Source organism: Daphnia pulex, chromosome 10, assembly GCF_021134715.1.
Source record: "Daphnia pulex isolate KAP4 chromosome 10, ASM2113471v1".
In the NCBI taxonomy this organism is placed as follows: Eukaryota; Metazoa; Arthropoda; class Branchiopoda; order Diplostraca; family Daphniidae; genus Daphnia; species Daphnia pulex.
The window spans coordinates 11,515,586-11,539,323 of NC_060026.1; the positions used below are offsets into that span (position 1 = coordinate 11,515,586).

The 23,738-nt window shown below is 38.7% G+C and overlaps 6 protein-coding genes, 2 long non-coding RNA genes and 1 pseudogene across 8 annotated transcripts; 5 read left to right on the forward strand and 4 right to left on the reverse strand.

Moving 5' to 3' along the window:
* Window positions 1-1,319: 1,319 nt before the first annotated feature.
* On the forward strand, window positions 1,320-1,976 carry LOC124203520 (ankyrin-1-like). The gene has a single exon (XM_046600193.1). It carries the CDS (start codon window positions 1,320-1,322, stop codon window positions 1,974-1,976), a length of 657 nt encoding a protein of 218 aa, XP_046456149.1.
* Window positions 1,977-10,840: 8,864 nt separating this feature from the next.
* On the reverse strand, window positions 10,841-11,461 carry LOC124204125 (probable small nuclear ribonucleoprotein G). Its single transcript, XM_046601139.1, has 4 exons — window positions 11,272-11,461; window positions 11,186-11,208; window positions 10,999-11,123; window positions 10,841-10,932 (listed from the first exon to the last, which is right to left on the reverse strand). The coding sequence occupies exons 1-4, from the start codon at window positions 11,301-11,303 to the stop codon at window positions 10,879-10,881; spliced, it is 234 nt and encodes a 77-aa protein (XP_046457095.1). The 5' UTR covers window positions 11,304-11,461; the 3' UTR covers window positions 10,841-10,878.
* Window positions 11,462-11,632: 171 nt separating this feature from the next.
* Window positions 11,633-13,490, reverse strand: LOC124204124 (sideroflexin-1-like). The gene is made up of 9 exons (XM_046601138.1): window positions 13,349-13,490; window positions 13,105-13,275; window positions 12,777-13,046; window positions 12,636-12,711; window positions 12,482-12,567; window positions 12,290-12,417; window positions 12,138-12,227; window positions 11,975-12,069; window positions 11,633-11,909 (listed from the first exon to the last, which is right to left on the reverse strand). The coding sequence occupies exons 2-9, from the start codon at window positions 13,251-13,253 to the stop codon at window positions 11,850-11,852; spliced, it is 954 nt and encodes a 317-aa protein (XP_046457094.1). The 5' UTR covers window positions 13,254-13,275; window positions 13,349-13,490; the 3' UTR covers window positions 11,633-11,849.
* On the forward strand, window positions 13,454-14,244 carry LOC124204127. Its single transcript, XR_006878757.1, has 2 exons — window positions 13,454-14,015; window positions 14,078-14,244. It is a non-coding gene; the product is annotated as an uncharacterized LOC124204127 (long non-coding RNA).
* Window positions 14,245-14,555: 311 nt separating this feature from the next.
* LOC124204126 lies at window positions 14,556-16,944 on the reverse strand. Its single transcript, XR_006878756.1, has 6 exons — window positions 16,310-16,944; window positions 16,067-16,230; window positions 15,856-15,986; window positions 15,533-15,786; window positions 15,107-15,473; window positions 14,556-15,045 (listed from the first exon to the last, which is right to left on the reverse strand). It is a non-coding gene; the product is annotated as an uncharacterized LOC124204126 (long non-coding RNA).
* A 248-nt stretch (window positions 16,945-17,192) lies between these two features.
* On the reverse strand, window positions 17,193-19,338 carry LOC124206043 (arfaptin-2-like). The gene is made up of 4 exons (XM_046603658.1): window positions 18,641-19,338; window positions 18,368-18,579; window positions 18,131-18,305; window positions 17,193-18,045 (listed from the first exon to the last, which is right to left on the reverse strand). The coding sequence occupies exons 1-4, from the start codon at window positions 19,178-19,180 to the stop codon at window positions 17,899-17,901; spliced, it is 1,074 nt and encodes a 357-aa protein (XP_046459614.1). The 5' UTR covers window positions 19,181-19,338; the 3' UTR covers window positions 17,193-17,898.
* A 195-nt stretch (window positions 19,339-19,533) lies between these two features.
* LOC124206045 (mitochondrial import inner membrane translocase subunit Tim8 A-like) lies at window positions 19,534-20,135 on the forward strand. The gene is made up of 2 exons (XM_046603660.1): window positions 19,534-19,809; window positions 19,888-20,135. The coding sequence occupies exons 1-2, from the start codon at window positions 19,717-19,719 to the stop codon at window positions 20,071-20,073; spliced, it is 279 nt and encodes a 92-aa protein (XP_046459616.1). The 5' UTR covers window positions 19,534-19,716; the 3' UTR covers window positions 20,074-20,135.
* On the forward strand, window positions 20,124-21,385 carry LOC124206044 (peroxisomal biogenesis factor 3-like). Its single transcript, XM_046603659.1, has 3 exons — window positions 20,124-20,660; window positions 20,726-20,902; window positions 20,975-21,385. Exons 1-3 carry the CDS (start codon window positions 20,124-20,126, stop codon window positions 21,314-21,316), a joined length of 1,056 nt encoding a protein of 351 aa, XP_046459615.1. The 3' UTR covers window positions 21,317-21,385.
* Window positions 21,386-22,084: 699 nt separating this feature from the next.
* Window positions 22,085-23,696, forward strand: LOC124206046 (annotated as a pseudogene).
* Window positions 23,697-23,738: the final 42 nt, after the last annotated feature.

A 23,738-nucleotide genomic window follows, 5' to 3' on the forward strand; every position in this document is an offset into this window, starting at 1 on the left:
TATTGTCAAGTTTCAGTGCTCCGCAGACTTCAAGCAGTTACTCTGTCACAAACAAACGGATTATTGGCAGCATCAGTACTCGAATTACCAACATGTTCCCGACTGCAAGGATTGGGTCAATCTTTACTCTTGCAGGAATGTGAACGAGTCCAAGTCTTCGTCACAGCAACGGAAACGAGATGTGGTTATCAACCCCTAACAATATATAATAATAAGAACTATACAATTGGGACTGATGGATGGTCCATTCATCCATTTTCCAACTGTTTTTGGAAATCAAATTTGATTAATCTTAACGGAAAAACTTATCATTGGGAATATAACAGTACCCACAGCGGCTGGATAGAGCAAGTTCCAACAATTCACACCCCAAATTTGAATTTAGTGTCTGAATTCCAAGAGCTGCCTCTCAAAGATTTTGACTATGCCCTAAAATCACACCCATCCCACTCCACAGCTGACCTAGAACGACTAAACGTATTGAACGAATTAATTGGACGAATAGAAGAAACAAACGACAATTCATTGGCTGGCATGGTAATGTCAGAAAAACAAGACAACAAATTCGGCGACATGTTTTCTTGGACGGACTATTTAAAAATTATAATTTTTGCTACGATCGGATTCATACTGCTTGTCCTATTATTATATATCTTCGCTCGAGTGAACCCTTTGCCAGCATTAGTCGATTCATTCCGGCGTAGACAATCAGCCATTCGAAACAACTCAGACCTAGCAGACATTCCGTTAGAGCAAATGCAACCAATGATTACCGCGTCACCGCAAATAATTATCCCAGGAAATGTCTACCCTTTCGTAGTGCCACCCAGCGCACCGTTTGATCCGCGAATGCATTCCAATAGCTTTCTGAATCGCATACAGCTATAAATCAACCCTTTTTCCGAGCCTACCTTGTATATATTTTATCATGCTTACAATAACCATATATCGCGCAGAAATGTACTCAGAAGATTTTTCAACTCACTCCAAACATAAGAACTGGAGTGTGAATAATATGCAAGCGGAACCTTTCGACATGGCATTGATGATACGGTACCACATATCCACGAACTAGTTTTGATGAACGACGAGGACGGCCTACGCGATTGGATAACGAAAAATCCCGAAGACGTCGAAAAACGTTTTCGTGATAAAACGCCACTTCTCATGGCCGTGAAATTCGACTCTTATGAATGCTTTACTGTACTACTAGACCACAACACTAATATTGAAGAATCGAATTTTAAACATGAAACAATCCTGGTTATCACCGTAAGACTAAATCGCACTAAAATGTTTAAAGACCAAAGAACGCAAATATGCGTATCCAAGATCGCATGTCAAGAACAATTCTGGAAATACTGATTTCCAAAGACGACGTCGAAGCAATTCAATTCATCCATCTGCAACGTGGAACTCTATTGCTACATGACTTGCACAACATGGAATTTCCCCTAACCTTAGCTGTAAGCTATCAGGCCGAGAAATGTATCAGTTACATACTAAGTCTCAAACCAAACGCACAAACTTTCCTTATACATCGGAAATTCAGCTGCCCTATTTCAGCAGCCATCCGCAAAAACGACTTACAAACTTTAACTTCATTGGTACAGCTAGAAGATTTTGGATATGTTATAAACAAACGTATACACAAATCAGTATCCTATATTCACCTTGCCGTTGAGCGAGCAAAGCCTCAAATTGTAGAGCTTTTACTAAACAATAACGCTGCTGTAAACCTACGTGACAATAACGGAAACACACCAACACATTACGTTAAAGATGTTCCGACTCTTAAAATTCTAATTAACCACGGAGCTCGCCTTGACATGGTGAACAAGTCAGGCGATACCCCACTACAGACAGCGGAAAAGGAGAAAAGGAATTGCATTTATCATTACCTTCGTTTGTATTCAGCCATAATTCAAGCGCGTCCACAGACCTTCTTCAACGAGCATTTTGGAGGATACTACTGAGAGCGCCTACGGCAAGGAATGGAAGATGGCAATGTTCCCCCCTCTCACAATTACTCTTTCGATACACTTGATTTGGACCCTCTTCCATCATTATTTGATGAGTTACCTCCCCTAGAAGAAGCTCCAATAACATCACGACTGGAAGTCAACACGTGTCGACAAGTGAGAGCAACCACTTCTTTTCTAGGACAACGACAAATACCGGAGACCACTGGACAAGACGAAATATATCGACAGCAAAGCTCGAGACCCGCCTTAAAAGTTCGCCATGTACAACGCTTATTGGAACAATTAAACTCAAAACCATCGCCGTCTCATAAACGTGAAAATGAATATTTACAACCAACTGAAAGTGAATCGGAAGAAAGTGATTTAAACCATATTGAATAGATTTTGTTAAAAAAAAAAAAGACATGAACAAAAGGAAATAACCTGACCACAAACTTCTTTAAATTTGTACTTTAAAACTTTAATTTTTTCCACTTATCATCAATGAGTTTGTATGTCGATTTGCCTACTTGATTTTCCCTTTCTTAAAGGATTCAAATCTTACTTCAATCGCATAAATTGTAACTTTCATTTTGGATTTACCGTTTGAAAAAACAAAACTTTCTCTTTTTATACACACAGTCTTCAGCTATCACATTTTACCTGTATCACTAAATCACCACATGAATCTTTCTCTTTTGACCCGTGTTACCGCTATCCTACATATACATCCTTTAGCATGTCCCGCACCAGTATATCATCCGTAGAAAACAAAGTTCTATACGCTATGTGTTCGAATCGACATACAAAAAGGACACAGTGCGTCTAACAACATTTAACCATTTTTTTTTTCACATGACATCTTTTAATACTTTACCTTAACAACCTTATATCCTTCGCCTAGACAAAGGCGAATGTATTGCGCATCATCTTTTGACCTATTTTGGAAGACAAAGATAGCCGTGGTATTTAAAAACAGCAACAACCGCACTGTACCACACTCGCAATTTAGTTTACAATGTGTGAAGACGCAACTGTTCTAAAGAAGACTTTTGCCCTTACGGCTCAACGCCGGAAAGGAACAATTGTGATCCTAGACGTGCAAGCAAAAATCAGGAGAATTCCGGCAAAAATCATCTCCGACACCGAAGAAAAAGTGGAGATCACCACAGACCCCCGCTATCTACCGGGCATCGAGCAATCGGTAGGGTTTGTGATTGAACAGATAAAAGAAGAGGCCGCTGACAGTGAAGAAGAACAGGGAGAGGCGACGGTTGACGACGGGCCTGTCCAACAACCGGAGGACGTTGCAGAAGCCGAAGATGATCAGGAAGAAGAAGAAGCCAAAGAAAACGTCGCGACAGATCAAAATAACGAGCAGACCAACCACCAGACCCTCATCATCGACCTCACACTCAGCGACAGCGAGGACGACGAGGACGACGAGGACGACAAAGACAGCATACTAAGCGACACCACGGAGGTAAACCCAGACATCCCCAGTGCAGTCCCGTTAGCCGCTCCGCCTATAAATCATCCGACACCACAGCCGCCGACAATGGAATATCCAGATTCGGCCCAGAAGGAGAGGATCCCATCACCATCCCCTCCGTGTTATCATCCACCCCAACATTTCCAAAATATGTACAACCCACCCATTATGTTGCGAAGTGAAGGGGAGTACTACGCCCAGCGGGAGGTACTGATCCAACAGTACCTGAGAGACAGCTTGGATTTATACTACAAGTATGAATTCCAGGCCCTCAAACTGAAAAGGGCTCGGGATGTACTCACCAACCGTAAGTACTGAGAAACTATTCAATTAATTTTTTTTAGTACTGAAGGTTCGTGAAGCGTTCCATTACATTACTTATCAACATTCCATTAAATACCGCATTGTAGTTCTTATGTTATTCCTGTACTATGCTTCTATTTTTATACTTATATTTTAGCTATTCAAATTGTTATGCAAAATGCTTATTTTCTGTTCGAAAAATTATGCAATGTTTTGTTATTGCATTATTTACACATTTATCCAAAGGTGATGGTATTATGTTTCCCACTGTATTCAATTTAATCATACATATATACACTTAATAGTAGTATTAGCAGCATACAAAAAATTTTCTCTTGCATGTATTGAAACTTACTACCAAACTACTCGAAACAAAAATGGTTTCCTTCCCCGACCAAACTTCTGCGGAAGGGAGAGGAGTGTAATGACTTGTGTGAAGACCTGGCCTACTGCTTGTAGTATAGAGCAATCTACTACGCAGTATCCCAAGGTCAATCTACTACGCCGTACCTCAAGGTCGCTGTACTACGCAGTACCTTGATGGCTTTCTCTATTGCACCATCTCACCTGTTGCCTATGCAACTACATCCGGGATTGCGCCACACTCTGCAGTGATGGTGCAATCCCCACCACCTTGATAACTGTCTATAAAAGCCCGACACTCTGTTCATCCAGCAGAGTCGTACCCGGCATTGTAACCCAACAACTACGTTAATACAAATACTTGCAAAGAACACTGTCTCCTCCTCGTTATTTGGTTATCCAGAACTATTGTAAAATCATCACAGCAGAAACAGCTCACAATTTGACAGAACTAACGAAGAAAGCTTCGAAATGGGAATGGGGAGAAAAAGAGAGGGACGCCTTTCAAAGTATCAAAAAGTGTTTAACCAGCAATCCACTCCTAAGGTACTCAGACTTTACCCGGGAATTTATAGTCTATGCGGACGCTTCAGGATACGGGATTGGTGCAGTATTAGCACAGGTACAATATATTCCCCCATCAGAAATGGATCCGACAGCATTACATGGAGAACACGAAGTAGTAATAGCGTATACATCAAGACATTTAATAGACCGAGAACAAGATTACCCAATTTCAGAGAAAGAATGCTTAGCAATAGTGCACGCACTTGCACATTTTAGACCATATCTATATGGTAGAACATTCAAAGTTTTTACAGATCATCAGCCGTTAGAAGCGCTAAAGAATAAAAAAGACCCCCACGGAAGATTAGCCCGATGGAGGTACGAGATGAATGAATATGATATGGATATTATTTACCGACCTGGCCAGGAAAATCAAAACGCAGACGCTCTAAGTAGACAGCCACTTCCCACATTAGGCGTAATATTAGTGAAACCCAAAGCAATGCAGAATAATTGGATAGAAGCACAGAATAATGATGACTATTGTAAAGAGATTATTTCAACACTGAACGAACGCAATAATAGAGCAACAACAGAATTCCATTTTGATAATTCAGGACTATTAGTAACATTTGATGGAAAAATAGTAGTACCAAAAGAGAAAATAGCAGATGTTTTAAAAATGAACCACGATCACATGTTAGCAGGACACTTAGGAATAGCGAAGAGCTTAGCGAGGATAAAACGCCAATACCTTTGGCCCGGACTAGGCAAAGACGTAAAGTCATATGTGAGCAATTGCATCACATGTGCTAAACGTAAAGCCTACGGATCAAATAAAGCCCCACTTAAGCCGTTGCCCCCAGTTGAAAAAGTTTGGGAACAGATAGCAATGGACATAGTAGGACCGGTTACGGAGAGTAGTAGTGGAAATAAGTACATATTAGTTCTGTCCGATTACGCAAGTAGATACGTAATGACAATTCCAATGAAAAATCAGAAAGCATATACTATAGCTGAACACCTAGTGAAAAAGGTGTATACCAAATTCGGTCCACCACAAAGAGTACTGACGGATAGAGGAACAAATTTTCTTTCAAAACCAATTTCGAGTATCTGTTTATTATTTAAAATCGAACAAATCAAGACAACTAGTTATCATCCACAGACCGATGGTCTGGTAGAAAGATTTAATAGAACACTGTGTGACATGCTTGCTTGCTATGTTAACGAGAAACCAGAATCTTGGGATCAATACCTCGATTTTGTAACTTTCGCCTATAACACTTCGCAACAGACAACCATTAATAGCTGTCATTTTTATCTATTCTTTAAACGCAATCCAGTGATACCTAACGACATCTCAGTAAACACAGACATACCCGTCTTTGACGACGACGACGACGATTACGAAAGACAATGGCATACAGCTTTAGAGCTGTCTAGGGAAAATCTTCGAAAAGTACAAGGAAAACAAAAGCAGCTGTACGACCAAGGAAGTAAATTAATTGTATATAAAGTAAACGATCACGTACTTTTGAAAGCACACGCGACCACAGGGAAGTTCAGTAATAGATGGATAGGACCGTATATAATCTCTAGAAAGGTCTCTGATCTAAATTATGAGATAACTAAAATAGCAGACGAGGCTGAAGCCGTAACTAAGTTCATAGTACATGTAAACCGATTGAAATTAGTCTCAGCACGCCCCAATGAAATAGTTTTCGCAGAGACTAAAACAAAGGTCGTTAAACGAAGAGGCAGACCCCGAAAAGGAAACAAAGTTGATGGGATTCCTAAGCGTAAAGTAGGACGTCCGCGTCTATTTAAACAGAACGCAGTGATAATTCCTAAACGTAGAGGCCGAAAACCTAAACAGCCGCAACCCCAACCAGATACAATTCCAAACGCACCAAACTCTGACACTAATGTGCAGACCCCTATTATAGTAAATCATAGATACAATTTAAGGCGTAGAAATTAGACATATAACATTATTAATAAGTTTGTGTTTTCTGGGAAAAAATTAATAGTATTGACGTCTGGCTCGCTTTAGTTGTTGAGCTTGGAACTCGTATTTGTAATACAAGTCCAAGCTGTCTCGATTGTATTGGCGGATTAAATCACGCCGATGAAATCGGTACTCTGCCTCACTCAGACAAAAGGGTAACTGTACCCTCCTGTTGTTGACTCGTCAAGGCGAAAGTCTTCTCGAGAATTGTTCTTTGTTCAGCCATGATGTGAATTTTTAGACGACTGTTGGTTTTGACTTTGGAAGTCATGTAAAATGTATTTACTCGTGTATCCTTCCTCCCAACAAAAAAGATCCACCGGGAAGGGGAGGAGTGTAACAACTCGCCCCTCCCACTTCACACTTCTAGTAGAGGCAAAGCAACTCACACCTGCTTGACGCTCTACTAGGCATTCTGCCCCAGCCTTTCTCTTCATTGGCCGTGAATGATCGCTGGACCAAATCTCCTACTTTCCTTTCTTTGTGTTTGTCTATTGGACCATAACCATTGGTTATGGTGCAATATGTTTCCACGAGTTTCTCTTTGTCTTCACCCACTATAAAAGCCCGACGTCTGCCTAGTCCCGGCAGATCGTCACCGGCAGCTGGACCCCTTCTCTTGGTAAATACAACAGTTCTACAAGTTACTCTTTGTATTGTGTGTGTTATTGTGTATCATCACACAAGCATACAATATGACCTTTATGCACCGTCCTGGCCAGGAGAATCAGAATGCAGATGGTTGAGTAGACAACCACTTCCAGTAATAGGCGCTATATTAAAACTCGAAGTAATGTAAAACGATTGGATAGCAGCACAACGTAATGACGACTATTGCAAAGAAATAATTCGACTTATTAATGAATGTGAAAACGACACACAAGAATTTCACTTTAATACTGCAGGATTATTAGGAACTTACGATGGAAAATCGTAGTATACCAAAAGAAAAGGTAGAAGAAATACTTAAAATGAATCATGACCACATGTTAGCAGGACATTTAGGAGTAGCAAAGAGCTTAGCGAGCATAAAACGCCATTACCTTTGGCCCGGACTAGGCAACGACGTTAAAACATATGTGAGCAATTGCATCAGATGTGCTAAACGCAAAGCCTTCGGCTCAATTAAAGCACCACTTAAACCGTTGCCACCTGTAACCAAAGTTTGGGAACAGATCGCCATGGATGTAGTTAGCACCACATCCTGGTGATGGTGCAACTGCCTGTGTATTGTGTAATGAGCATAACAGCTCATACGACAAGCAAACTGGAAAGACAATAACAAGTTCTAACTCTTTGACTCGCCCTCCTTTACCAAGAGACCGGAACCATTCACGCCCCGATTTAATTGGGATGTTTATGTATGTTACCTTCCCCCATCCGAGTATAAATACTCGTGGATTTGGCACTTGAAGTCAGAGTTCTCTCGGCTCTCCTTCAAGCTCCAGCTCCAGAGTAAGATTTACCTTTCATATACTTTTCTATTGTGTACTTGTATGCATGGTATGTACTGTAGACTGAATACATGGTAAGCAATTAAGTACTCTACAATTGTATCGATGTTACAACAACTAACTCAATATTTGGGAAATATACTCTGCTAGCTGGGATGTACCAAACCAACTCAAAAATCTTGTTAAAACTGTATGCTAAAAACCTACGCAGCCCAAACGACAGGCAGGTCACAGCAGATCAGAGAAGAAATTGTTGCAATTACGGAATTACAAAGCAATAGCGTTACGTTTTCCATGATAAATGCACCGCGAGAGCACCTAAGAAACTTCTTAAGAAAACATCGGTTACCCAAGGCCCATAGGCACCCATAACTTTCTAAACGTTTTATTTTGAGAAGGAAAGACACTTCTTTGTAGCAAGACGGGAACCGACAGCTCTTATAGCAAGTCGGCCCCTGTTAACCTTGATGGTGTGATTGCGCTGGATGGTGCAATTGTAACTGAACCACCCAACTAACACCTTTCTCTTCTTGCACAATCACATCCTGGTGATGGTGCAACTGTATCTGAGTATATCTGTACCTTCGTTGCAATGACTAACTCTAAGTATAAAAGCCCACGCTCTGCCTCATCCCGGCAGAGTCGTCCCGGAAGTGTACTCCCCAACAGTGATAATACAAGTATCCTTTTTAACTCTTACTCAGTGTTTGTGTTAGTTCAGTATTGAGTATAACTTAAGTGTTAGTGTATATTGTGATCTGATCATCACAACGGTAAAGTAAAGGTATTATTGTCTGATACCTTGGATAAGGTATTACACTATATAAGGAGAAGTTTCGACATCACCGAGTTACTACTATTTCACGGTGCTGACGTCAATATATTTTGAAGACCTAGTATTAGTTACCAGTAATACATTCCTTGTGAGAGAAAAAAAAACACTTTGCTGAAATTGCTATTCCGTGTTTGTTACTTCGTATTTTGATACACTGAGTCTTACGTTGTGTAGCGTTTATAATACGATACATAATATACGATCAAATTAAAATTTGTCACAGAACAAATAAATGGTGATCCCCGCATAAATTGATTTTCTGTAATATTTTCAGCAACGCCATCTGGCGATAAAGTAACTAGTTTTTAATCCAATTTTCATCAACGCCATCTAGCGATAAAGTCACTAGTTTTTAATCCAACTAACTGTGTTTTCACAATTTTTTTTATTAATTACATTAATTATTTAACCGCTAGATTGGTCACGTGTACTTACAACATCAATCTGAGAAAAAATCGAGAAAGTCTGTACGACACGATTGGAACAAGAGTTAATTCTGTATCCTTTCTCTTCCTGTAATTTAGTTTATTCGCAAGCTGTTATTTTTAAATTACACTCGACTTCCAGCAGCTTTCGTGTCAATTTCCCAAATCTATTGAAAATGTAGTTTGCATCAATGTAGATTTTTGGTTTCAATGTAATGTTTTCTTATATAAGTGGTTATAAAATATAATACATGTATGCATTGTTGGATTTGTAGAATACTATCTGCTACTAATTAATTAATAAAAATAAACATCTTAAAATCTGTAATTCGTATGTAAGGCATCTGTATGCATGCGTACAAATTACAGATTTAATTGTCTATTACGGCAAGGGAAATACAACATAAGTAATATCTTCAGTGTAATATTTTTTGTGAGGAAGGAGTGTGAAATGTATTTAATGATTATTGAAAGAATGAATTCAAACTATCCACGGTTCATTGAAATTATCTAGTAACACAAACAAATGTGAACTCCACTAAATGAAATATTTGGAAAAACTAAAAATGATTCTCGGAAACAGACACCGAAAAATGGCTACCTGGTCGTAAACAAAATACTAACGATTTGAGACTCTGAGTTGCCAGCAAAGCAAGTTCTTTGCCAAGTCGTCGTTTTGAGTCTCCCCACACCGCCCACACTGCCAGAAACTTTTCCAGACCAGAGCAATAGATGCCTGGTCGGTTCTCGGCTGTGTTGGCTTCCCTATCCCGGTTTCAGGGTAAACGTGGTCCGATTTGGAAACTGGAATGAGCGCTCTAGTGAGTGTGTCAGCTACTACGCTCAGCTACTTTTGAGAGCCTAGATGGCTCTATTTCCAGTTTCAACTTCACAATTCTGACAAGCTCCGCCCTAAAATGTCTGAAAATCGGGGATACGTTTAGTCGTTTACCCTAAAACCGGGATAGGGAAGCCAACACAGCCGAGAACCGACCAGGCATCTATTGCTCTGCCCAGACCTAGTCACTCTCATGTTAATTTTTCGTCTATCAGAATATAGGCCCCACCCTTGTGTATCGTCTGGAGAGCATAGATGGCGTTCAACAATTCCGAGCTCAACAACTATCTAACCTTCTGGCAGTGGCGCTGAATTATGTTATTTATATATACCACATAATATAAATAAGGTAATAATATTACATGCACAATCTCTCATCGTGATTGACGTGATCAAGCTTAATTTGTTTAATTAGCGTCAATAAATGAAATCTTTCATTACCGAAAAATTGTTTTAGAATTCTCATTATTTTTTTACTATTAATTTTAATTTAACATTAATTTCCAGCCATTATATTTCTTCTAATGGTGTTTTATTTGCAACACTCCTTAATTTTCAGTTTATTTGTAACCTTTTCATTCTTAATTCCTCTCAACCCAATGCTAAGATGGCTAAGAAAAGAGTAATAAAGTGGAATGTTTTAAATAATTTACAATTTGGATGACATTTATTTTTCAGCAGTTAGGCTACATGATTCTTTCCAGTGCTTCCAACATTATAATTGAGTTTCCACGAACAACCTAAATTTACATATAAATAGTTAATGGTATTTGAATTTATGTATGCCATGTTAATTTTAAACATACCACCATCCCTATGTTATTTTTCGAACCATCTTTAACTTCTTCAACGGTTTCATCAATGACCAAGTTCATGAATGGATCAAAACCTCTCAAGATCCCAACAATGTTCCTACCACCATTCAGTTTCACTGTGAAAAACAATTCTTCAAAACAGTTTTCAATAATAATTTAACAAAAAAATAATACTTACAAGACATTCTTTTATCCATGTACCTGTACAAAAGAAGTAGAGATCATTATTAAAAATGTAAATATAACTTAAGCAACAATACATACTTCTTCAACTCTGGTGGATGGGCCTTGCTCATTTTGGTTTGAAATAACTAATATCTAATATCTACGTTGATGAATATATCACTAACTTCAAGCAACTAGGAAAAAACGTGATACACCAAGAAAGTTTGGATCGTTTTTAATGTCCGATGCGCGATGCCAAACGTTAGGAACGCGTGTTTGCCAGATATTGAATTTAGAAACTGGCGGCTTTGCGAGACCGGCGACGAGACCTGGCGGCTGGGCGCTGGCGCGCTAAGGAATTTTTTATACAGCTTGTGGCTTTTTTGCCTTATTAAAACAGGAAAAAAATTACGATCTTCAATTAATTGTATAAATTAGCAGCTACAATTCTGTAAGAAAATATTTTTTAGCAGTTTATTTCTATAGCAAAATGACTACCAATTACCTCAACTGGAATGGAAACTACACCAATATACTTTGAGCAAAAAAAAATAAACTGTGGAAGTTACTTTAATTAAATGTGTTTTTCTGTTGTTTTTTTCATTTTCTAGTTGATCTAAGAAACTTGTACTGAGATATTTGCACTCGTCCACAGTAATTCAGTGATTGACTCAAATTTACAGGCCCTTGTTGTAATAAACAACAGTTGGGGGATTCGGGGATTTTCGAATCTTTGCCTGAATTAAAAAAGAAAAGATGTATGTTAAAACAAGAACCACATTAAAACGCTATAAAAAATTACCTGTAGCTCTGGTTCCAGACTGTCAACCGAAATCGATGCTTTTTGAGGAAACAGGGCACAACACATTGGAGTAGCGAAAGTAAGTAATACGCCACCTGTAAGCCAAATAATAATACATAATTGGCCGTTTACAACTACATGATAAATAGTTAATGTTTCATACATAAAGTAACTTGAATAGGTGCCGCAGACCAAGGGAATCGCTTCAAGAAGCCCTTTCGATCCAAATAATTCATCAGCAGAGGTGGTAGGACTGCATATTATTGTGCTGGATGTTTTATTTTTATCAGATTACTATCGTATTACATGAATTACCCATTCCAGGAGAAGCCATTCCGATACGACTAAGGACAACTTGAGTGATACCCCATTTGGCAGCAATCGAAGATTCACCGAGTACATTTCCGTTCTCATCAGAAACTGAGATTCCCTTTTGAATTTCACTAAAAAATCAGTCGTATTTTAAAGCATTAGTTATCTTATGCGACGAGAAAATGTTTATCTTACTGCATTCGCATCAGAGGAATATTTACACAGTTAGCGGCAGCAACAGCTGCAAAGGGTACCAAACGCCCAATAATAGGAGACATTGACTAAAAATTAATTTCTCATAAAGTTATTTACATTATGGTCCATTATATCAAGTTAATATTTTTGATACCTTGGTCAAGCTATTCAAACCAAGAGCAGTGACTAAAGCCCCACTTGTTGCCAGTGCATAAGATGTACCCAATTGTCTAAAAAATCAATAGATTATTATAACTTTCAGTGATTTATTTAAAGGAAACTAATTTATTGGTACTGATTGGTGATTGGGGAATTTCCAGATCTGTTGGTATAGTTGACAATGGCATTAAAAGACTGATTAATCCATTGCCAAAAAACAACTGCTGGAGTTGTTCGATAGAAAGTCATCATGCAACCAGTGATAAACATGTTACATGGAACCTGTGCACTCATTCTGCCAATAATCAACATTTTATCCCCTGTGTCTGGATGGAAAGCAGAGTCATAAACATGTTTGGCTTTCCATAATTCTGCAACAGTCAATCCATTTAGTTGCCCATCTTTCCTGCTCAAAATGTAAGTTGTAAATCATTATCTTTATAAATTCCATGTGCGGACTTCACCTGTATTTGGTCACAACTTCTTTTGCCTTATCCAGTTCTTCATCAGAGCACAGCAGATTTAGCGGATTCGTGGTAGTAAAGAAGTGGTTTGCTCGCCCTTGATAAGTTGCCTGATCCCATCTAGGCTCATCTATCTTTATTTGTTCCATGCTAAAGAATTCGTGATCCAAACTATCATGGAAAAATCCACACAAAATCAAATGCAAATCAGTGTGGATAAAATCAAATAAAAATAAACATTTACCCTGTTATTACAGAGAGGCGCAAAAAATGAATTAATTCAGCAGCCAGCTGATATTTTTCACTACAGCATTGCCAGATAAGTGCATCTGTACGACTGTGTCTGTCGGTATCTTTAGTCTCTATCTTTAGCCAGCGCAGCGGACATTGCATTCCCGATAGGGTTTTTTTTTGCGGAGTTGGTGTCTTTTTAGCTTTGGGTTCGATGTTTTTGTTCGATTAATCGTTTTGTAGGGATAAAAAAAAGCCTCATAACAATATGAACGGGAAAAAAAATTGCTAACCGAAATGAATCCGCCCAAAAAATTAAAAACCTACGCGCGAGTTTGACTCGAAAGTATGGGGTGACAACTTTCTTTATTGACACGACAGTCGACAGCAATGTTGGGTCTTGTATGTTGACATATTGGTATAGCTGATGTGATATTTCCACCAATCAACAAATTCTCATGAAACATTTTAATGGCATTAAAATAGATTCTTGAATGTGGAGGGAACTCTTATGATGCAGTGTCATTGGCTGAGAAATCGGCTCTTTTTTTGCAACACAAATTCCATCTATTATAGCAACCATGGACGGATATCAACCTGATGTGGAGCTCTCAGATGATCCTTATGATACCAAGAGACTAAACACAGAGAACATTCCTTGTGTACTGACTTTGATGAAGGTTTTGTAGGTTAAAACTTTAAATTTGAAATAAATAGTCTAATACTAAGTTTTCACTTTCAGATTGGAAACCATTTCCTAGTAGTTCCAACACCAAAATGAAAATGCTGCAGCTTTTCTGGTATTAAAATGATTACTGCTGTTAGGAAAATTGACAGTTGTAAGACATCAGCTATGATATTCTTAAAGATGGAACTTTTAGAGAAATAACATTTAAGCGATTATATAAATCTTCCAAGAGTTCACCTTTACTTATCTCTTCGTAACCTAGGTTGACTATATAATTTCTTTACCATCGCCCCTTGTCTGAATTAAAGTGCTTTTGGTATAAAAAGAAACGGCAAATAAAGCGGCAACTCAAGCATTTCTTGTAAATAGGACAGGAGATTTTGCTTTTATAATTGTGGGCTATATAAGTTCATGAATAGGTCAAAGCCGATACTTACTGATTCGGGTGGTTATCAAGTCATACTCGACGTATGACGTCATGACGTAACATCGAAATTACGTAAAATTACAGAAGTCTTGTTGCTTTTTTCAGTTAATTTCGAACCATTATTTATAGTATTTAAATTTATATAAATAACATATAAGGTTAATAACCACCCTAAACAAGATAAGATTTTTGATAGATTAATTGAACGTTTATAGGATGAAATTACGGCTCTATTTCTCTTATCTATGAAGGGAATTTTGACTAAAATTTTCGACCGCACACTTGGAGAAACTTCTGATGTAGTGACTAAAGAAATATCTAGTTTTCTTGTTAAGAGTGGTAATCATATATCACTGAGACCCGAATTTACACAGGCTCAACAAGTAAGTGGTATAGGACTAGAAAAAGCTAGGCATTTTGCTTTACTAAAGGCAAAACTTATTATAAATGGTTTAGAAGGCAAAGAAATAGTAGAAAAAGGACAACTTCCAGGTAAGTCGTTGACGATGAGACGGATTGCTTTGGGCATAGCCATCGTAAGGTGCCATTGCCGAAGTGACCATTCTATACCCTCCTTCAACTAGTCATCTTTGACCTAGAGGTAAAATATCAGCTTACAAAATTGGAATCAACAAACAAGCACAACCACTAAATACCTGAACAAGTCGCTGAAGTTCTAGTAAAACGTCTCTGATAATAACCTCGATGGCCGGCTGGTGACACTTCATTTCGACAAACAGTAGGACGAAAGCCAAAAGAGATGAGGGAAAGGCAGCATTATTTTGCGTCACAGCAAATGGTCTCCTGCTTGCATGAAAGAATAAGAAGGTCTTGCTGAAGAGTGGCAGGTAAAGTCGTCGAGAGAAGTGAGTGATACAGGTTGAGGAATGTTAAGGTCGTGACCGGTTCTTCTTGGGGTAGACAAGCTAACTTGGCTTCGACAATTTTTTCCATCCGGTTGATGTCTCCGGCGGTACATTTACATTAAGATATCGTTACCAGATATTGAGGTTCAGGAACAATCTATTAATTAAAATTTATTAGACAACCTGAATACTAGCCAATTAAAACTGTCAACATACCTACAATGGACTCTGAATGGAAGATACCTCAATGTTGTTCTGTTTCGTCTCCATCCATTGGCAAGCTGCTAGATGGAAGGAGCTGATTGCTATGCATGAGAGGTGTTTAGGAGTGCTTTCATGCGGCTCATGAACCAGTCCATCATGTTGAGAGCATCCAGAAGAACTGCATAAGGAAGATCATACCAGACTTTCATGCAGCGAAGAACATGAGCAGCTTCATCCCTCATTGCACACATAATTTCACTGCTTTCCTAAAACACAAACAACAAATTACAAATTAGTTTGTATTCTCAATAGAAGAAGCATTACAGAATACTGACTCCTGTATTGCTGGCTGTTGAGTGTTGACAGAAGTTGAAGCTTTGGTTGGAATTTAGCTTCAAGGGCCATGGCTTGTCGTAGACTCTGCACCAGTGTTGATACATCAGGACTGGTGGAAATATCACATCAGCTATATCAATATGTCAACATACAAGACCCAATGTTGCTGTCGTGTCAATAAAGAGAGTTGAGATAAATTAATTGTATCACCTGAAGCATAGGATCTTCGTAGGAATTTGCAAATTTCATTTTCCAGATGTTGATGAGTTTGCAAGTCTCAGCCTTGCCGATTCACTGGCATTGGAAACTAATGTAGTTTCAAGAATTATAGGGTGATAATCCAGCATTGTTCTACCATCACATCGTAGATCATCCTTTGATATATCCAAAGTTGAATTTCGTTAAGTAAGGACAATTTTATTTCAATAAGAGACCAACAGAATTTAATTATACCTGGACTCCATGATGAATGAATGCTTTTCGGTATATAAAAAACCGTACGGCTATAGTACCAGCTTTACGTAGTAGGGAAAATAATTTACAATCAAAGGATTATATACTACATTCTTTAAAATTTGCCTACATTTTTCTTTAAACTTGCCCTGATTGATTAGCAGCCAGCCTTGTTTTGTGTTTTTGAATTCCAATCCAAGGTTAGCTGGTATTGTTATGATTCACCTACAGTTTAATCCATGGCCGCGTTGGAGTTCGTCGGCCTTGAATTATGGATTGGCGTCAGAACCACCTGACGGAAGAAAAAATAACTAAAAAAAAGTCATTCTTTCTTCGATTTATCTCACGCCGACCCCTATCCTTTAATCCAAGCGGGACCACGACGGCTCCTTGTAATAACATCTCCTCTACAAGACGGTCGCGATTTGCATACCGTCACGAAAACCCCCGCAAATCGTATAAAACATTAATGGAACCCCCCAGACGAAAATCGTTTCCCTATCTCTCCGAGAGGAACAGCGCCACCTCCCAGAGAGAAATCGAGTAAAAAACTCCGAAAACAGCTATCGAGCCGTAGAAGAAAGAGACGTCGTCGCACAGTCGGAGTAGGAGGTGGGTAGAGTGGGGTCGGGTGGGGTGGGGTGGGGGGTGGGAGGACAGGGTCGTTTGCCGATAAATCCCTATCGGGAAAATTGCATGGTGCACATTGGAGTATTGGACTTTTACTCGATTAAGTTTAGAATAAGAAAACATACAAAGATAAAAGTGAACTTATTGACAGCATTGGAAAAAATCTGATTCTTAAGTAAACATAGTATGGGAATGGTGTTGACGCAGTGCTAATATCGCTGCCGAAATGCCACTCAATATATTATAACGCGTGTTTGTATCAAACGCCAAAACCGTTTATTGTTATTTCGCAAGAAAAATTATTCAAACGCATTGACTCAGGAAATTTATCATAGCTACTTTCACATTTTTACCACTTTATTTCTCCGTTTCTAAGGTGCTATGAGAACCAACATGTATGCGATATGCATGTAGGTGAACAAGTTTTCAGCCCCATAGTACTACAGAAACGTCGACCGTGCATATTGTGTAAAAGTAGCTTGACGAAAACGAAAATAGAACCCGATTGCAGGAAGGACATGCATACAAGACAAAAGGAAACCTATTTAGATGACCGCTAGACAAATGTGTGAAAAGAATAGGGTAATTAAATGTAACTACTAACTAGAAAATCTGAAATTTTGGTATGAAGTATTTTATGCTACCTCAAATTACTGTGACTAGGTATGATTTAATGGAACTCAATCTGAATTTTTCAGTTCGACTAAACATTAACAGCTAATTGAACTTAAATGGATAAAGGGATCGCTATAGTGCTGAAAGTGTTGACTATCAAGACTATAAGTCGGCTAAGAGAAGAAAACCTCAGATTTTTAAATAGTAATATATAGAAGAACTGCTAATAAATGACATAAAAAATTGAGATTTTAAATAAGCAAAGTGCAAAAATCTGTAACTCAAAAGTAAATTATTTACTCGTATAAATCAGGACAGCACGGCATTTCTAAACTCAGTCTTCCTCACTGTTCCAACCAAGAAGATGGGGCAATGTTACCAGTTTTCATCTTAATATTGAATTGCTTTAGGGTAGCTTCTAATGCTGTTTGATTGCCTGAAAAATACGCAGAGACGGCATTGTGGAATAGTAACAACTGTTTATGCATCACCTGCAAAAGAAATTTAAAAGGTCTTAGCTACTAGTGGAAAAATAACCATTTACACGATAGAAGAAACCATATAGAAATTACTAACTTTGACTCGATTCTCATTCAGAAATCTAAGTTTGACTGAAACATCCGCTCGAAGCTTTTCGAATTCCACCTTGTGCTCATCGTGAGCGCGTTGCGCATCAGCTAGAGCATTCGATTGACTAATTGGAGACTGCAAAAGAATTTCCAAATCCGAACGATATGCATCGTATTCAATCCTGTGATTATGAAACATTTTTATTATTTGATTATACTGTATTGTGTTAAAATCTGCAAAAACCTTGCAGCCTCGTAACGTTTGACTGTAAGTAGAGTATCTTCCATGGTTTTATTCACGAGCGTATTGACCGATGATACAAAGAAATCAAGGGCTGCCATTAAAATTTCTCCGTGACGGCTTAAACTTCGCTGGGTTTCAGCGTTGCAAAGGAATTCTGATTGTAGTTCAGGAGATTTCTGGGCTAAATCAGCAAAGGCTTCTCCCAATCCTTGCTGAAATGGAAATCAATAGTAAAGTTTGGCCATCAAATCTTAAAAGGATGTGCAATGTTACCTGTGTACTGACTACATGATGAAAATGAGAAGATAATGCCCTGGACAACCTTAAAATATTAAGGTATTTACGTTGTACATCACGGAGTAGATCAATTTGGGATTCAAGTTCTGTGTCAACAGTTCTTGAAGATTTTCCAAGTTTTTCGGAAATCATTTGTTTAGTGCACTTGTATGTTGAAATGCTCCAATTCTTGAGATGTTCAATTTTTGCTACTGTTGCTGATCTGACTTCACTGCTATTGTTACTATTTAATCCAGGAAGTTCACCCACAGTTGACAAAGCATCTGGGGATGTTTGATTTGATCCAACATTATTATTGTTGGGCAAAGGCATACTGACACTTCTGGGGAAAATACTGAGTGCTTGATGAGTTTCTGCTACCATTACAGGGAGCTGTGCCACACCAGTATAAGAATTTTGGTTTTCCAGTAGGGAAGTGTGACAATCCGGCTTTTGTAATTGATTTTCCAGCGATTGCGAATCTCCATTCAAGACAGCAGCTTGTTGAGGCAGCGGGTATGAGACTTGCTGAGACATGGCAATGAAACGCTTAGCACACAAATATTAGCGTGAAAATTTAAGAAAAAGCTTTAAATAGGAAAATAATTTTAAGAACTGCTCTGACGTATGACAAACACTACCGACAGTTCGGTTCTTGTGGTTGCACTTCCTGAGTTCCTGACAGAAGAATGACAGAATCAACGTCACGAGAATAAAGCGTTGCTTTATTGACATTTATCATTATATATAGTATTTATTGTAATAATTCTTAATATATACAATACATTTTTTAATAATTTTTTATAATCACAATAAATTCATCAATTGTATTGTTTGTGATTAAAATAACATTTGAGTATAGATTTGGACAGTGTGCATTGGAAACTCATGTCAAGTCCCTAAGCCCCTAAGGTAAGGTGTAAAGAGAAGTGAAGTGAATCAATCTCTTTTTTCGGTTGTGTTCTTGTTACGTACGTACATGTGCTAACGATTAAGAGGCACCTCGCTAGCTATCACTGTTTGTAAAGAATAGAAAAGTCGTTATCAACGGCATTGAAATAAACCTGTCGGCCATGAGCTTGGACAGCGTCGCTGAACAACTTGCTGGTGCAGATCCGCAATTGGCCCAGTTTCTCCAGGCTGAAACTCAGAAACAAAGATTTCAAGTAAGTTGGATGACCGACACATGTACAATATTTAATTGATCACAATTTAAAAAACTTTTTTTTTATTTTTTTTTTCAGGGCATTGTTCACAGCCTAACTGATCAGTGCTGGGACATTTGCATGGAAAAACCTAGCTCTCGTCTGGATTCCAAAACTTCTTTCTGCATTACCAACTGTGTTGACCGGTTTATTGATACTTCAAATTTTGTTGTAAACAGACTGGAGAAGACACAGTCCACCTTTTCATCAGAACTGGATAATTAAGAATCAACCTGCTCTGTTTATGTAGTGTTTGTAGTAAATAACCCATAGAAATGTTTTCCAAACTGCGTAGTTTTGCTGTACGGCACCATCGTAAATTCATTGTATTTGGAGCGCTAGTAGGTGGGGGAGTATTGTTAAAAAGGTATGCAGAAAAGAAGTTGATTGAATGGCAGGAGACAGAGATGAATCAGTTATTGGAGCGGTCAAGGAAGCAGCAACATTTTGAAAGTACAGAGAGGACATGTAATATGACAATCACATCAGTTCTACCCCAGATCCAGTTAGCAATTGGAAGATCTTTAGATTCTGATAGCATAACCCTATTATTAAAACAGAAAGCCCCAAACAAAAAAGATTTATGGGACCAACTTAAAGTTATTGCATTCAGCCGTGTCATTTCTTATGTTTATGGCAATGCCATATTAGCTATTTTATTAAGAGCACAAGTCAATATACTTGGAGCTTATCTCTATTTGGCCAATCAAAATCCCTCTAAACCTGATTTAGAGCTAAGTCCTGAAGCACAGAGCCAGTTTTTGTCTGCATCCAATTACTGGCTCTCCACCGGAATTGAACAATTCTGTTTGGTAAGATTAAACCGTAATAATTTTATTATCATATCGTTATTTTCAATATTTTTATTTACTTTTAGATGGTAGAGAAAGTTGTGTCTTCTCAAGTTGCCAATTTATCCCTGAAGCAACGGCTCACACTGATTGAACTGGAACAGCTCTTTCACGATATTCGAGTGGCGTTAGAGGATGAACTGTCTCGTCAACCGAATGGTTTCTTGGCTAATGTTATGCTTCCTCCCCAGCATTCCTCTGGGGTAATAATATTTTTATTACAAAATATCGGTTCACCATGTGTAAATTATTTGTTATTTATTTACTCTGATTAGGAGGCTGCGCCTGCATCACCGACTTTAACCAAAATGATGAGCGAAACTCGGGAGGTTCTCGAAAGTCTCGAAGTTTCCCAACTACTTTCTTCTTGTGTCAACATCGGCGTAGTTTGCGTTCTCGACAAATTTTCAGAGATCGTGTCCGCCCTACACACAGACACAAATCAGCCGGACAGCCAAGATTTTCTGCACCCAAATCATATCTCTGTCTATGTGGCAAAGCTTATACCTGCTCTTAACAACTTCATATTTCAGGATGTTTGGCTTACTCAACTTTTGGCGATTGAACCTCTTCGCGTGTTTGGAGCAAACATTTACGAGTCATTCAGCACCTTATAGTTGTACTGTGCTTCAAAATGTGGCCCGTTATGATTGGGATGGAATACAATATTTAGATTTTTTCTCAAATTATTTCGCACCAAAAATATGCATCTTTATTTATAATTTTAGTCGTAACTAGACTTCTATAGCCTACTGTTAATTAATTGAAGCCCTGAATTATTCACCTTTTGCGGCCAATCATAGCTGTTGTATAATTTTTTTTTTTTTTTCGTAGTTGGCATGTTTATAATTTCCCGTAGGGATTCTAGTCACAGTCGAAGGAGGCTCAGTTTTGACACGCCACCGCTGCAATTCAAACTGCAAAATTCAATTGCAGTAATTAGACACTTAAATTTACGTAATTGTGACAACAATCACGCAAATTTTTGTAGGCATTTGATTAAACAAAGAAATCTCTTTAAAATGGATCACATTTTACGAAGATATAATAGATTTATTTTTTAAAACAGCGATTCTAAGTCAAACGGGGCTCAGTTTCGAAACGCCACCGCTGCAATTCAAACTGCAAAATTCAAAACGCCACTAAACATTAACACAAAATTTACGTAAATGTGTTACAAATCACGAAAATTTTTGTATGAAAGAGATTAAACAAAGAAAGGTCTTCAAAATGGATCACATGAAGATATACTAATAGCTGTATTTTTTACACAGCGATTCAAAGTCGAACGGGCTCACTTTCCCGGCTTGATGTGTGTCAACCCAAAAGCTATAGTTTGCAGGCCTAACAAGAAGCGAATTTGGTGGCAATTTTTACGACTGCCCGGCGGCCTTGTATACATGTAGATCCCCACCAAACGTGAACAGAAAAGCGTCCGGTTTGTTTGTTTACGTTTTAAAGCAAAGTAAGTTTTACTACTGTACTGGTTTAGACAAACAAATTGGTTATTTACACATTTTTTGGTATGCCTCAAGTCCATAGATATATGTAGAATTTCTATTTTTGAGTGTGATCTACCACAATTGACAAACATTTCTTACTGAAATATTTTCCTTTTCCTTTTTAGATGCCTGGAGAAGTTCAAATGGAAGACGAAGCTGAGACTTTCACATCCCAGGCCAAGATTGCTCAGCTTATGAGCTTGATTATCAACACCTTCTATAGTCGATCTCCAACTCCTCAAATGCCCTAGTCAAGATCCGTTATGAATCCCTGACTGACCCAAGCAAGTTGGACAGAGGTAAGGACCTTAAAATCAAGATTGTCCCCAACAAGAATGCTGACTCACTCTCATGGATACGTAAGTTGAGAAATTTAGTTCCTCCTATTTGAACACGAATTTGACTGTTCTGTTTCTCTTTAGTGGTATCGGCATGATCAAGGCTGATTTGGTTAACAACTTGGGTACTATTGCCAAGTCTGGAACTAAAGCTTTCATGGAAGCCCTCTCTGCCGGAGCTGACATCTCCATGATTGGTCAGTTTAGTGTGGGTTCCTACTCTGCTTACCTGGTTGCCGACAAGGTGACAGTTCATTCCAAGCACAATGATGATGAGCAGTATGTTTGGGAATCGTCAGCTGGTGGTTCTTTCACCATCAAGCCTGATCACAGAGAACCCATGGGTAGAGGAACCAAGATTATCCTCCACTTGAAGGTATGTTCTTTGTCTTCATTGGCATAATTTCCAATATGCTCATGCCTGTATTTTTTTTTTCATTATTGACAGGATTATCCGATGGATTACCTGGAGGAGAAGAAAGTCAAGGAGGTTGTCAAGAAGAACTCACAGTTCATTTGCTACCCAATCAAGCTATTGGTTGAGAAGTAGCGCGACAAGAAAGTGAGCGACGATGAGGCTGAGGAGGAGGAAAAGAAGCATGAGAACGACAAGAAAGTTTTACGAACAATTCAGCAAGAACCTGAAGTTGGGAGTCCATGAAGATTCTACCTACGCAAGAAGATCGCTGACCTCATCCGTTTCCACACTTCCGCCTCTGGAGAAAACCAGGTTTCCTTCAAGGAATACGTTTCCCGCATGAAGGAGAACCAGAAACACATCTACTACATCACTGGTGACAACAGAGAACAAGTCAGCAACTCCTCATTCGTCGAGCGTGGCAAGAAGCGCGGATTGGAGGTCATCTTCATGACTGAGCCCATTGATGAGTACGTCGTCCAGCAGCTCAAGGAATACGATGGCAAGCAGCTCGTCTCCGTCACCAAGGAGGGTCTGGAACTCCCCGAAGATGATGGAGAAACCAAGAAACGCGAGAGCGACAAGGCCAAATTCGAGGGTCTCTGCAAAATCATAAAGGACATCTTGGACTTCGCTCTTCAACAAACCAGCCCTACACTTGGGGGCCAGCAAGGCCAGCAAAATATTTCGATCGTAGCGTCTTCAGTCGGGAATCTTCGCAGTCACAGTTGAGCGTCCGCTTTGATCGGACAATTATTGATGGCCTGTAAGACATTGTCGT